At 47.4% G+C, this 14,218-nt stretch overlaps 7 protein-coding genes across 7 annotated transcripts; 2 read left to right on the forward strand and 5 right to left on the reverse strand.

Annotated features, from left to right (window-relative positions):
* Positions 1–393: 393 nt before the first annotated feature.
* On the reverse strand, positions 394–819 carry N7498_008382 (uncharacterized protein; the record flags this gene model as incomplete). Its single annotated transcript, XM_058455444.1, has 1 exon — positions 394–819. One exon carries the CDS (start codon positions 817–819, stop codon positions 394–396), a length of 426 nt encoding a protein of 141 aa, XP_058305432.1.
* Positions 820–1,658: 839 nt separating this feature from the next.
* N7498_008383 (uncharacterized protein) lies at positions 1,659–2,735 on the reverse strand (the record flags this gene model as incomplete). The annotated part of the gene is given in 4 exon segments (XM_058455445.1): positions 1,659–1,812; positions 1,980–2,401; positions 2,420–2,477; positions 2,545–2,735. 4 exon segments carry the CDS (start codon positions 2,733–2,735, stop codon positions 1,659–1,661), a joined length of 825 nt encoding a protein of 274 aa, XP_058305433.1.
* An 800-nt stretch (positions 2,736–3,535) lies between these two features.
* N7498_008384 (uncharacterized protein) lies at positions 3,536–3,869 on the forward strand (the record flags this gene model as incomplete). Its single annotated transcript, XM_058455446.1, is given in 2 exon segments — positions 3,536–3,771; positions 3,788–3,869. 2 exon segments carry the CDS (start codon positions 3,536–3,538, stop codon positions 3,867–3,869), a joined length of 318 nt encoding a protein of 105 aa, XP_058305434.1.
* Positions 3,870–4,304: 435 nt separating this feature from the next.
* Positions 4,305–5,483, reverse strand: N7498_008385 (uncharacterized protein; the record flags this gene model as incomplete). Its single annotated transcript, XM_058455447.1, has 1 exon — positions 4,305–5,483. The coding sequence occupies one exon, from the start codon at positions 5,481–5,483 to the stop codon at positions 4,305–4,307; it is 1,179 nt and encodes a 392-aa protein (XP_058305435.1).
* A 766-nt stretch (positions 5,484–6,249) lies between these two features.
* On the reverse strand, positions 6,250–7,122 carry N7498_008386 (uncharacterized protein; the record flags this gene model as incomplete). The annotated part of the gene is made up of 1 exon (XM_058455448.1): positions 6,250–7,122. The coding sequence occupies one exon, from the start codon at positions 7,120–7,122 to the stop codon at positions 6,250–6,252; it is 873 nt and encodes a 290-aa protein (XP_058305436.1).
* A 425-nt stretch (positions 7,123–7,547) lies between these two features.
* Positions 7,548–8,873, reverse strand: N7498_008387 (glycoside hydrolase family 64 protein; the record flags this gene model as incomplete). Its single annotated transcript, XM_058455449.1, has 1 exon — positions 7,548–8,873. One exon carries the CDS (start codon positions 8,871–8,873, stop codon positions 7,548–7,550), a length of 1,326 nt encoding a protein of 441 aa, XP_058305437.1.
* Positions 8,874–11,340: 2,467 nt separating this feature from the next.
* Positions 11,341–14,177, forward strand: N7498_008388 (DUF323 domain protein; the record flags this gene model as incomplete). Its single annotated transcript, XM_058455450.1, has 6 exons — positions 11,341–11,639; positions 11,729–12,408; positions 12,459–12,674; positions 12,724–13,914; positions 13,976–14,057; positions 14,105–14,177. The coding sequence occupies 6 exons, from the start codon at positions 11,341–11,343 to the stop codon at positions 14,175–14,177; spliced, it is 2,541 nt and encodes an 846-aa protein (XP_058305438.1).
* Between the last annotated feature and the right edge of the window lie 41 nt (positions 14,178–14,218).

Consider the following 14,218-nt stretch of genomic DNA (forward strand, 5'->3'; position numbering starts at 1 on the left):
ATAATGATTCTAGCTTCTTTTGATTGAAATCTGTATCATTTTTTATAGAGAAAATACGTTAAAAATGTGGAAAGTGGTACTGTGTCGGAAAATTGATCGGCGAGTTGATGAACCACGTTATAAGACATAATGCTTAAAGATGGATAGTGGTCCCACGCGAGCCAAGATAATGCCTTTAAAGCTGTGTTCAATAAAGCTCAGGGTCTCTGCTAGAGCTAGTCAAAGAGTCAGCCCAAAGTTGCTGGCAGCAGACAAGCCAGATAGCGTCTCCTACCTTCATATTGATCATATTGATATGGTATATACAAACGAGCAGAGAAGATTGCATAAAAGATCGAAATATCTTACCACCTATAGGCTCAGAACTATCTGAGACTTAATACAGGAAATTAGTCACGCAAGAAAGAAGCCCAGCGCTCCAACTGCAGCTAGCAAGCAGCATATACCAGCGAGAGCCACCTGTTTTATGGCACTATTCTCATCCTCCGGGCAATAGTCTGGCGGCACTATGCCGAGGCATATACGGGCTGTAATAGAGGCCTCCATGCCTGAGACAGCGGCCTTGTCAATATGAACCCGACAAGGGTCCGGCGTCGCAGTCGGGGTAGATGTCGCCACCACCACGCAGGTATTGTTTGTCCATTTCCCGCCAGACCACTGCACACCCGAGGGGACCTCGAATATTTTGTCGGTCACATCTATTACCACGCCGTATTCCCCGGGGCATGCCTTGTTAGCTGTAGCAGCAATGAGATCTACCTTCGGGGCGGAGCTGTCAATGGTAAAGAAGGTTGCCCAGGTGGTCGAATTGTTGATCATTTTGGGTATGCGATCTGGGTTTTCGAAGGCCTCTTCGTCACAACTCTGCCAAGTCAGAGTCCAGCTCACTTTGTACGGACCCCCTTTCTCCGGATAGCTGATAAAGTCGTGTGCAAGATAGGTGTCTTCGGTCTAGTTATTCCAACCGGGGGTATGAGACGGGGTCCAAGAAATAGTCACCAACGCTAACTGGCATTCGCATGCGGGCTCACACCCGGACCCCTCAATCAGTTCCCTGGATTTTCGCCACTTAACTCGGAACTTAAGTTCACATAGGAACTACAATACACTAGTAGACATAGGTTGAGGCGCAGTGTGAAACCATTGTATCTACTTAATTCTAGATTGAGCTTTTGTATACGAGAACGAGAAGTATATTCAACAATACTGAATTTAGTATGTCGTGATGTGGCGTCAGAAACCCCCTCTACCTCGATGTCCTCGATACGAGCCTGACAAATGTACCTCTCCAGCCACGTGTATAGATGTGACGGGGTATGATATGAGTTGACCCAGAATTCAAGTTACCATAAGAAGTAAGTATATCCGTGGACATATGTGGTGGCGCACCGTAAGCCCGTCTTATATCTACTCAAAGTCTAGATTGAGCTTCTGTATACGAGAACGAGATGGAACTCCGAGAATACTAGATTTAAAACGTTATGGCCTGCCGTATTTGAATATAATATTTGAAATTGGATTGAGTGTAATGAATAAATTTCCACGTCCGTTGGAATGCTGGGACTGCCCGAGAATCAAGGATTTGGCTGCAAATGATCAAATATGATGGAAAATATAACGTGGTGCTAAAAATAGAGAGACTGCTTTTCAACAGGTATTTAAATTCTTTCCACGACGACTGCAGCAGGAATTCTCATATGCTCCTGTCCATTTTCTGAAAAGAGGTCGCATAAGAATAAGTGAGCTGCAAACAATGGCAAGGTCAAGTTCAAGCAGAGTCCATAGGGCTTCTTTCGATGCGCTCGCTGTATCCTGAGTCAGATTAGTTGATCAAAAAGGGTTCCCGAACTTACAGTACGAATTGTGCTTTAAATAGTTATTAAATTCAATTAGACGCAAAAGACTAAAAATGCAGACTCTATATAAATCAGCTTAGTTTCAAATTTGAATATGCACCAAGATAGTCTCGGGGAACATACAAACTGCCAATAGAAAAAAGACCCGTGAGTTGAATCTTATCTGAGACTGCGAGTTTTAATCGCCATATAACGGCAACAGGAAGAAATAAAATTAAAATATCTTCCACGAGAGACAGGCTGCCGATCGATATGTAGAAAGCTGTCTGTGAGGGAATACAATTTCCCTGGATACTGCCTTGGAGCCAGAAGTACTGAGGAGGCCAGCATTGGAAGATATTCACCAGTAATGAGGCTATACCCCAACCTGCAGTGAATATAAGGAGGATTGTAGTCGTAACGTGCAACTTTTTCGAAGAACCAAGTAGGTTATGTAGAAGGATAATCGTCGAGAACTTGATGAAAGCTTGCGATAAAGGCCAGAATGTCTGAGTGATCCAGAAAAGCTGTTGATCCGTGAATATTAGCATATTCTCAGGATCAATCTTTAAACGTCATCTTACCAGTGCAGCCTTCTCGCGATGTTCACTTCCCAGTCCCCAAATATCAGTTTTTCCTTCCCTGGCAGAGGCTGAGATGTAGTGTCAGCTCATAATATATTTCCCTTCATACAGAAAATTATCCTCACCAAGGATTGTGCTTATAGTCGCTCCGTAGGAGAAGAACAGGCCAAAAAAACATCAGGATGTCACCAATGTTGAGTTTCATGCTTGTAAGTAGTCTGCTGTAGAGACGCAGAAGAAAAAAGAGTGTGGCGATAGCAGCTCCAACAATGGGCACAGTTATTAGCACCGCTTGCCAATAATTGTCATTCGCCATTCAAGTTCGCTTTGCGGGATTTTGCAAGAACGATTTGAGTACCCACATCGTAAGATTGAACAATAGTATGACGGCCCAGGAGTTGGTGTACTTGAGAGTCCAGACCATGGGAAGATTTTTCCTGTAGATTAATTCAAAAGTCAAGACATTAGAATGCTCAGGGGAAAGGAAATAGGCTGTCGCTATCCAAAATCACCTGCACAGTATGGATTTGGTAAATGCGAAAAAATGTTGACGTCATTTTCTTCATGGGCGAACCAAACTTTGGAAGAGAATATTTCCTTATTTTTCGCGTCGGCTACGGTTCCGTCTGTCCGCACGTGGAAAGACTTCTCAATTTGGATACTGCGACTCGCAGTATTGATTGGCTACCTTATGTATGAGATTTATTTACACCACGAAAATCACTCAGGCCTTTGATCGACGGTATAAATGATGGCCACCTGGGGACCTTTGTGTAGGACACTCCAATCGAATTTATTATTTCACTTGCTTGGGAAACGAACACTACTATTTGACCTAGACCTCAGTCATGAAGCCATATCCTACATTTTTGCAAGCTTTGGCATTGGGGTATTGTATGTTCTCTTCATCTCTGTTCACCTCATACATTTCAACTACTTTGTATTGACTTGAAAGCAGGCTGTCTTGCACTAGCTCATCCCACTACCTTCAATCCTTGTGGCCAAAGTAGAGTCTCTGATAGTCCTATTCTGAACTACACACCTCGTTCGAACAGACTCACTGTTAGAGATGACGCACCGAGCAGCGATGATGACAGCCCGGGAAGGAATACAGCCATGCTGGTTGCCCATGGCTTCCTCATGTCTCTTGCTTTCGTCATCTTCTTCCCTTTCTTTGCCATAATCGTCTCTATCCCGAGTATTCCAATATCCGTGACCAAGGTTCACGCCCCTCTGCAGCTATCCACCCTCGCCATGGTTATTGCAGGCCTGGGACTGGGAATCAAACTAGGACTCAGCGGCGATCTGATGAAAAATGCACACCCGATTATTGGCCTCGTGGTTGTGGGGCTGTTAGTCTTGTTTCAGCCTGCGCTGGGTCTACTACAGCACCTACATTTCAAGCGAACAGGAGGCAAAGGCATCTTTTCCCACATGCACCGCTGGCTAGGCCGCTGTTTGATCATTCTAGGGATGGTTAATGGTGGCCTTGGCTTCACTCTATCGGGTGTCGGCCAACCAGGGACTCCGAGAGGAACCATGGTAGGATATTCAGTTATTGCGGGAGTTCTGGGGTCGGTATATATTGGGTTATGGTTGCTGCTCGCTATACGGGGGAAGTGAGACTGACATCATGAGAAGAATGCTTCAAATGCCATTTTCGGAGATGAAGACCTACCTATGCCAACCCACTTTCTGGGCAAACCGAGGGAGAATATGCCCAATCGTAACCGAAGCGATTCCAATATCTATTATTTGGCTCATTCTTACATTTAGTTTTCCTCGGATAGAGCCAATTCAGGTATAGACTAGCGGGTTTCAATATAGGCATTAGTCGTTCTCAAGAAAAAGTTCTTGTCGGATCTTGCTTCAAGATAAACAATTCCTATGTACTCTCGGGACCAGTTGATTCCATACATCGCCTTCGAGCTTCCCTGAGCCTTTTGTATATTATCTCCCCATTCAATTTCCTTTCATTGGCCAGCCAGGTCATAGTGATTAACTTGCCAGTGGCACGCTGATGAAGGATTTCCCAACTCTTCGCTGTGTAAATAATTTCCCAAGGATGCGGGCGAAATATCTTCGTGGGACGTGTACGGGGTGACAGCCCCCTGGGATAGCATTGGAAGGTGAATGATTTCCATGGAAGAGGAGGGTGGAATTGAGTCGGAGGCCATTCTGTCTCGGCCGGACCAGAGAATTTCCGCTGGCAGTGTATTGAAGCGTCGCTCGTTTCATTGTCGATGTCAGGGATCCTCCATGGTACCAATCGATTTTGTTTGTGTCTCTGGTCCGTCTGTGCTTGCCGTCTGCCCGAGTCTCGGGCAGTTCCTGCCCTAAGGGTGATTTCGCCTTGTTCTTGATACTTTCGTTTCTCTGATATTGTCGAGCTGGAACCCAGTGGAGGTTTTGGCTTGCCGAATTTCTCGACCACGTAGCGATTGTGGTCGCTAACAGCGCGTTTTCGATATTGTCCGCCAATTCCGGACCTGGAAATGTTGAACCAAAATTCCACAAAGTTACCTTCTGCGCATTCATCGTTCTCAACACAGGGCAATGCATTTTTGAAATATGCATGGGCTGCAGCAATATTCTCTCGCTTGAACTCGATTCGACCCATCCAGTAGTAACAGCGCGCGAGAGTCACTTTGTCCTCCAGCCTTTGAGCAACCTCCAGAGCCTTCTCCGCTTCCTTCATGCCGAGGTCGAAATTTGAGCTGGCGAGGGAGTTGATGACGGTTTTGAGTATCACGGAGATTTCGAACACCCTCAGTCGCTTGATAAGGCCGGAGCGGGGCGAAGGGATCCGTCTCGACGTCATTTTCTGGACAACTTCATTACGACGAGTGCGAATTTGCTTCAGGTTGTCCTGAATTTTGGTGAGTTTGCGTCGGGCCTCGACTTTGACTGGGTCGACGCGTGGTTTGACTGGCCACTCCGTGGTGTAGTCGACATAATCCAAGAAATCGTCGGGTCGATCTTGTTCATTTGGCAAGCTTGGAAGGGACTCCTCGGCGGAATGCCAGGCGAGGTCGTCACAGGATGGATCATTGTAGTGAGCCATTTTGGTTTTTCGATGAACTAAAGCAGGTAAGTTGTCTGGAGAGTGGTCAGTTGGGGCTTAAATGAATAAAGTATCAGTCAAGGGAGGCGCAGAGCACTTATCACTGAGTGCCTGGAAAATATTTGGGCTCAAAGAAAAGTGATACTAGTGACAGAACATTTCCCATTGGGCTTTGTATCGAAGCGCTTGTTTGGGTAGACAAAACAAAGCAATGATACCGAATATGCGGATTTTGTTCGCCTTTGTTCAGGCCTCAACATAAAACTGTTTAAGACATGTCATGATGGGATATTGTTACACTGTTCCATCCTTATTACTGGTTTCAGGTAGTGTTTTCACAACAAACCCATTAAGTGAGGCGGAAATCAAAGTTGACACACCACCCAGCTGTTGGGCAGCTACTGGGCCTTAGACGACTACGAAGAACACAACTAAGGCAGTTGCAGAAGTTGGAAGATATAGCTTGGCACTTATTCAACCCGACAAGTGGAATTTACCCGAAACTGCCCAAGGCTTAGATACTAAATAATTTTGGTCACGAGAGTTAATCAACTTTGACTGGATGATGACATAACATAGATATGTACCAAGATAATATCCTCTATAAAACTCCAAAGTAACAAGTCCTTGTACGTATTAAGACAAAAGAAAAAAAGGGGGTCGGGGAAATCGCTTTACATCCCGGACATGGTAGATCTTAGGACAGCCGGAAGAATCACCACCTTGAACCGTTAGAAAAGATGGAAAGTTTTGATAAGCCTGAGCTTCAATTTGACTTTGAGCTCACACTACCTCGGCAACTGTTAGTGGGACGAAGGGAGGCCGTATCAGAGCTAGCATATGCAGTAGCCTCACGCGCGGCTATGTCCACAACTACTTGTTGCTGGAATGTTCTCGCTTTATCATGATAGTGCGGAATTTCCAGGGCTCGTGAAAATGACAGGTAAGCTTCAGAGAGGCTGCCAAGCTTCAGCAGATTTCTTCCTTGAATAAAATGGGCAATGCCAACAATGTCCCAAGAGCCGGTCCCCAGAAACATACGGCCATGCATGTAGCCATTAGCAATAATTTGCAGGATGGCATCCACCCGCTGATTAGAATCCTCATATTTTTCAAATGAATGCAAGACCGCGGCAATAAAGGCCCGGCAGCGCATTTCCTCACATGGGCGAATTAACGAATCGATAGAGTTGGAGCCGTCATCGACGCAACTTTTGACATACTGGAGTGCAGAGGCGGGGTTTCCGTTCTTCCAATGACGTTCTGCGTCTTTGAGGCATTTAATATCATGGTCAATGCAGAGCCAGATGTCTTGAATCCAAGATGAAGTAGGGTTAGACCTGGGGTTGAGCACCTTAATGGGCATTGGGCTTCTGTTCATGTCGGGCCGAAATGACCTCACTGTGGAATCAATTTCCCGGACTTGAGAATGTGCGAGGAGGAAATCGTACTCTGCAAGTTGCCTCTCCTGGGCGTCAATAGTTGCGGTGGCTTCCTGCAAATTTCGACGAAGTTCAATATTTTCACTTTCCAGCTGCAGGGCTTGCCACTTGTTTGGAGACTGTTTTCTCTGGGTCTCGGCAGGATGCTTGCGCTTCCAGTCTCGAAGAAAGCCAAGGCCGAAGATCTTGAAAGCCATATAAGTAAGAGTTGGAGAGGGTAAAGTACGGGATACGGGCAAGAAGCAACTTTGCTGGGTTCGTTGGTAGCCAAGAATCCTAATGAGCTTTTAGCGAGATTTCGAAGGTTTTTATATTCATTTCTTTCAGTAGGATTGATGGTATTGTCCTCGGGCTCTTTCTTTTGGAAAAAGAAAAAGCCTTTGTTTGGCACGACGCCATTGTGTTCATTGTTATGTTACAGGAGACCCTTGAAACTTCCTCAACGGGGACGAGGCAGTAAGAGTGGCCCGAAACAAGACAATATTCGGGTACAGCAATATTTGAGACACCGGATATCACAAACATGCGTCGGAGGCCACGGTCCCGAGATTTCTTGTAGATTCGGGATTGATTGGTGGAAGTTCGCAATTCCGAGAAAAGCATCTGTAATATCCATGCTATATTAGGACGTTGGTCCTCCAACGGTGATAGTGAGAAGTGTGGGATTCGGATCATGAAGAAGACCCGACACATCCAGCGCGCCATCAGGAGTCACGTCATCATAAGGAAAAGCATATCCTTTCCCATCAACCGCATACTCGTGGATGATCTTGCTGTACCAGTTTGTCGGTGATTTCGTGTAGTAAAAACTTGCGTTGAGGCGCGGTTGCACATTACCACCGCTGAGTAAAAGGGTTGACCGGTCAAATGCGGCGCAGAGACGAGGCACGATGGCTCGATGGATGGCATTATCCGTGGTATTAATTGCAAATGTGCCATTGTTGCATCCAAATATATCACTGGCGACTGGCTTTGAATAGCCTCGGTTGTCGCCTGAGCAGGTAAACACACCGTTTGACACTGTACAGTTTATCAGGCCAGCTTGAGATTGGGTGTCAATTGTCAGGGGTGTAGTCTCATATGTAGACCAGACCTGAGAGACGTAGTCCATCCAGTAGGAACTAAAAGCGTGCGGATATAGGTTCGTGTAGTCGTAAGGAGAAATCACGCGGACAATATTGCCCTTTTTGTCAGTCATGCAAAGCTCATTCCAGGGCTGGCCGTCTGAGTATGATTGTGCTGTCAAGGCAGCGCAGATAGATGATAAAGCATTCGCAGTCACGCCGAGAGCTGTTTGGGTGCCGCCACTGCCCTGGAGCTTGATACCAAGTGGGAGCCCAATGAAGTCAACATAGCTGAGGTTGACCGTAATTCCAGTAGAATCTGTTGTGAGCTCGACGAAACCCCAGTTGACATTCGCACTAGGATCGTCTGAGTTGACTGCAGATGGTTGGACAAGGGATAGAACACCAGTGGCAGCTAGCACGGTAAAGAAACTCAGGTCACCGTCTGCGACCCAAACGCGACCTGAAGACACATAGGCCGGAAGTGTGATAGAAGTGGTCGTTCCATAGGGACCAATAGGAATGGCAATGTCTTCCGTGATTTCTTTAGGAATTCTGGCTCCGCTGTTTATTGGAGGAGTGTACCAATTCCCACCAGGTGTAAGTAGGACAATTTCCCCGTTGGAATCAAGTCCGGTGACATAGACTTTAATACCATCACTTTTGAAGTTGTTGTACACTGAGATTGGGAGCTCCTCAGATGGAGCAGCTGGCAGGGAAGCGGGCTTAATAGCCTCGATAATAGAAATCGTCTCGTTGAGAGTATCTTGCAAAGTAATGTCAAGATCATTCGCACTAACAGGGTGGATTATGATAGGAACGGCCAAAGTATGACCTGTAAGTGCGGCGCAAGTTGCGGCCGCAAGGCGTGGGAAGACACGCATCGTCAATCAATGACTGAAGCGACATACCCCAAATAAATATTTGGAAGAGAGAAAGAAGCGGAAATGTTGGAATAAGCAGGGTCTGTGTCCATGATGGTTTGGAGTAGATAGATCCCAGGAATTTCACCGCAAGATCCACAGATATTGAATAGAAATTCCTGAGATGGGCAAACTTTTTGTAAATAGAGAAAAAGACAAACCTTCTTTCCTCTCTTCCACCTAGTATTTACGCCCTTGCATGTCTGAAGGTGATCTTGCTTTTTGTTGGTTAACATCAAAGATTACATACACATACACCACCCGGGAATTATAATTGTGACTATATTATATCGGACACGAGGCCAATCGGTTAGGGGGAGCGGAATCTCAGCACCTACCCAAGCATTTCAGGAGCTATCTTCATTTTTGTTGGCATACATTCTGGATGGCATCCCTCCACATTCCGACACGCCCAGACCGAGGCGCAGCATTCCCTGGGCGAAGTGTTGAGTGGAGGATAAGTTAGTCGTTAAACCCTAATAGCGCTAGGCGCGTTGAAGTATGTGACGAAAGCTAATTTGGACGTAGTGTAGTCAGAGCTCACCAATCTTGACGTCTTGCTTTCCTGCCTCTCCGTCTCACCGTTTCAGGGCGGATTCATGCCACGCGCGCGTCTTCCCGTACGATCAAAGTCACGATACGGTTTAACAGGGGTTATCTGTAAAGTCACCCAATACGGATTAGTGCGGTTTATGATACGGCCTGGGAAACAATTCGTAAGTGTACGAAAGGGAATCTGTTTTCACATATTGCCGTAAAACATTGCAACGGGTCCATTTACTCTCCCAGTCTGTCCCAATGAACCTTGAATTTTGGTTATGAAAACAGACACATTACAGTTAGCTTGTCTTGCAAAGACTCATCCCATTCCTCGGTGTCAAAAGTACGCGACGACGAACTTTTCACCTTGAGAAACTAATGCCGGACGATTGTGGAGGGACGCAATGATAGCTTGAATTACGCCCATATCCTCCCATTGGTTGTGACACGACGCTTAATCCGGCCGACGTCTTCCAACCATGCCTCTGTCACAAGCTTGGCCCAGCCGCAGTCCTTCCGTTCTCTCTTCGTTGGTCGATCATGTATGAGTCGGGTGACACGAGTCATCAAATTCCTGCTTTAACTCTAACATCTTCATCCACCGGATGTAGTAATCAGCTCTCTTCAAGGCCTCGGTTCGATACGCAGGTGTGTTCCAGGGAGGAAGATACTGTGAGAAAACGGCACCCATTGTCAATTGCGTCGTTGTCCGCCCACCGAGCGTCTTTCACGCTGTTCGCATTCTGTTTTCGCAAGATGGCCGAGATGGTGCCCCCGAAGAGCTCGGTGACGGCTGCTTCCAGAGTTGCTGTCTACTAGCCGTCGGCGATCACCTGGACATATTTATCTCCACTCTGATCTGTCAAGATAGTTATCAAAACGAATGGTTGTGGTGTTGCATTAAAACACCATCCAATCGACGTCCCAAAAAGTGGATGATACCCACCGAAGATACCATGAGGATGACAAGCGGGGCTGAGCGTGGTCAGGTACCTATAGGGCGGCGCTAGCATGACCAGCTAACTTGCGGACCTCCGACGGTCCTGTTATCCCTGCAAAGTTGAGGCCAGAGAACCCCGAAACTTGGAAGGGCGATGGGTTTACTTTCCGAGAGATGGTTGTGTACGTATGCGGGGGTGAATCTGATTTCGAGGGTACACCACAGTCTCCCGATGGGGACAAAGGTAAATAGTGCAGCAGTTGAAGCAAGCGTGGCATACATGGCATGGGGATGGGAGTGGATAAAGCAAATGGTGCAAACAGGCTGGATAAACAAATAATGCAAACATGCAAACGTGCAAACGGTGCAACGGCTCTATGACCTCACAGCCGTGAAGATCCCCACATCTCGATCGCCCCAACTGGCTGCGCAGAGACGAGCGGAATTACTCGACGTCAGACGGGAGGTTTCGGATGAGTCAACCTCAGATTGGTCCAATCTGATAATTTGGAACCGTGCCGCACTTGGCTGATGCGCGATCTAGACTTGCGGGGTTCCTGGGTGCAAACATGATCAACGGCTCAAAACCGGGTCACGAAGCCACTCAGGACTAGATCGGTCATCAAGCCCTGCGTAATTACCCCGTTAGTCTGCGTTTTAGTTCTTTTAATTTGTTTGCATTCCTCGTGTAGCCATTTTTCCGGATGCTACTGGCTGTATTCTGTCTTACCTTGGATCCACTTCCCTGCGCTGTGATCATTCGTCATAGAGTTGGCTTCATAAGCCGATCGAGGTTCTCTCAACGCGAAAGCATACGATTGGAAGCTCGTTCTCCGAGAAGATTTTAAATCGGGTACCTTCCCCTTGTTACATTTCCACCTTTCTTGAAGCTACCAATCTGACCCCCCTGTATAGTGCTTTCTAGTGCCTACTAGTGCCTACGACAAGATGTCCCCAACGGCGGTTCTCAATGGCGACGCCGTCAACATTGTTAACATCCATGAGGATGACATGAAGTTCTCTCTCGAGGATGATTTGTTCAAAAATATCGATCCGCCCAAGGGCAAGAGACGTTCATTTCCTACCCTCTTGCTCTATGACGCCAAGGGCCTGAAGTTATTCGAGAAAATTACCTACTTGGACGAATATTACCTCACCAATGCCGAGATCGATGTTTTGACCACACACGCAAGGAGGATCGTGGAGCGAATCCCGGAAAACGCACAACTGGTAGAGCTTGGTAGTGGGTCTGTTGTCCTTGCACTCCAGATCCGTAGCCCAGAGGACTACTCGAGATTGGATCGCCGTGTCTCGTTCAGCTTCTGACATTTTCTAGAAACTTGCGCAAGGTCGAAATTCTCCTGCGGGAATTTGAACGGATGGAGAAGAAGGTGGACTACTATGCTCTTGACCTCTCTCTGGTCGAACTGCAGCGGACCTTTGCTGAAATTTCCCCGGAGAACTTCGGCTATGTCGGTCTTCATGGCCTTCACGGTACATACGACGATGCTCTGGATTGGCTGAAGAGACCCGAGAGCTGCACACGACCGACAGTTGTTTTGTCCATGGGATCCTCCATGGGCAACTTCAGTCGGTCTGAGGCTGCGGATTTCCTTGGTGGCTTTGCCAAAGTACTGAAACCGTCCGACTTTTTGCTTATCGGACTGGATGCTTGTAAGAATCCGGAAAGGGTTTTCAAGGCTTACAATGACTCCAAGGGAATCACCCGCCAATTTTATGAAAATGGATTGGCCCACGCGAATGCCGTTCTCGGGTTTGAAGCTTTCAAGCCGGCGGAGTGGGAGATCTTGACTGGTTATGACTCTTTCGAAGGTCGACACCAAGCATTTTACGTGGCGAAGGTAGATGTGGCCATCAAAGATGTCACAATTCCGAAAGGAGAGAAACTCATCTTCGAGGAGGCATACAAATACGGACGAGATGAGCGAGATGCGCTCTGCCGCCGCGCAGGATTAATTCCTCAGATTGAATTTGGCAACTCTTCCGATACCTACCGTAGGTCGTCTCTGATGTCTCGTGTTGACATGGTTTTGACCATTTTCTAGACATCCACATGCTGTCCCCTGCCACTATTGAGCACCCCACTCAGCCTTCGCAGTACGCGGGTCAAACAGTTCCAAGTCTCGAGGAATTCCAATCTCTCTGGACCACATGGGATATTGTGACGAAGACTATGATTCTTCGTGAAGATCTTCTATCAAAGCCCATCAAGCTCCGAAATGCACTGATATTCTATCTCGGCCATATACCGACATTCTTTGGTATGTCTGGCTATGTTTCCAACGTGGAGCTTCATACTAATAGTAGCAGATATTCATATGACTCGAGCTTCTCGCGGAAAGCCCACCAAGCCTGAGTCTTACCAGCAGATCTTCGAGCGTGGTATCGATCCCGACGTTGAGAATCCGGAGCAATGCCATTCTCACAGCGAGATCCCTGACAAATGGCCACCTCTGGACGAGATTCTGGATTACCAAGAGCGAGTGAGAGGGAGGGCACGCTCTCTCCTCGAGAACGGATCAGCTCTGAAAGATCGAACCGTCGGGGAAGCTCTATGGATCGGTTTCGAGCACGAGGCGATGCATCTAGAGACCTTCCTTTACATGCTGTTGCAGAGTGACAGAATTCTACCGCCCATTGGAACCGATCCTCCAGACTTTGCACAGTTGTCATGGATGGCGAAGAAGAACAAGAAGCCCAACGCCTGGTTCCACATTCCGGAGCAGACGTTGACGGTCGGCCTGGATGACCCCAACGACAAAGCCATGCCCAAAGAATCTTTCGGCTGGGATAATGAAAAGCCTCAAAGAATTATTTCGGTGCATGCGTTTGAAGCCCAGGCTCGACCAATCACGAACGGAGAGTATGCCAAGTACATGCAGGCCAACGGTCTTCGGGAGTATCCTGCTTCATGGGTACTCGTCTGTAAGGACGAGCAATACCCGATCTCCAATGGAATCACCCAGTCAAGCCCCAGTGCAAGTGAGGACTTTTTGGCCAATTTTGCTGTCAAGACTGTGTTTGGGTCTGTTCCTCTTGATCAAGCGCAGGATTGGCCGTTGATGTCATCTTACGATGAAGTTGAAAGCTACGCTAAGTGGATGGGATGTCGCATCCCTTCATTTGAGGAGGCCAAAAGCATCTATGCATATTCGGATAAGCTCCAAGCTAGTGCTCCTCGTGGCACTTCTAATGGTGTAAAGGTCGCCGAGCAGCGTGTGGCACAGATGGGAGCAATCAACGGTGCTTCCAGCAACGGTGCTTCCAGCAACGGTGCCAGCAGTTCTTCCTCCAACGGAGTTGGCCATTCTTCGCCATCTTTGTTCCGGAGTCTTGAAGGTTCTAACATTGGTTTTAAGCACTGGCACCCCGTTCCGGTCACACCTAATGGCGATAAACTTGCAGGTCAGGGTGGCATGGGCGGTGTTTGGGAGTGGACCAGCTCCCCGATTTTGCCACATGAGGGCTTTAAAGCCATGGAAATCTATCCAGGATATACCTGTGAGTTGACACCAATAAAAGTCTTGGAACTTTGTTAGAACAAATGCTGACCGGACTATAGCGGACTTCTTCGACGGGAAGCATAACATCATCCTCGGCGGGTCATGGGCGACTTTCCCCCGCATTGCGGGGCGATCCTCATTGTAAGTCACTCTTAAAGAACCTTAAAAGAATCTCACTAACGAAAAAGTGTCAATTGGTACCAACACAACTATTTGTATGCGTGGGCGGGTGCTCGTCTGGTGAAAGATGTTTCTCTGTAAATAGCTCCAAATGCAATGACTTCATCGCCGAGGGGATAACG

This window comes from Penicillium cinerascens, assembly GCF_028974065.1.
Source record: "Penicillium cinerascens strain IBT 15544 chromosome Unknown scaffold_4_segment0_segment0, whole genome shotgun sequence".
Lineage (NCBI taxonomy): Eukaryota > Fungi > Ascomycota > Eurotiomycetes > Eurotiales > Aspergillaceae > Penicillium > Penicillium cinerascens.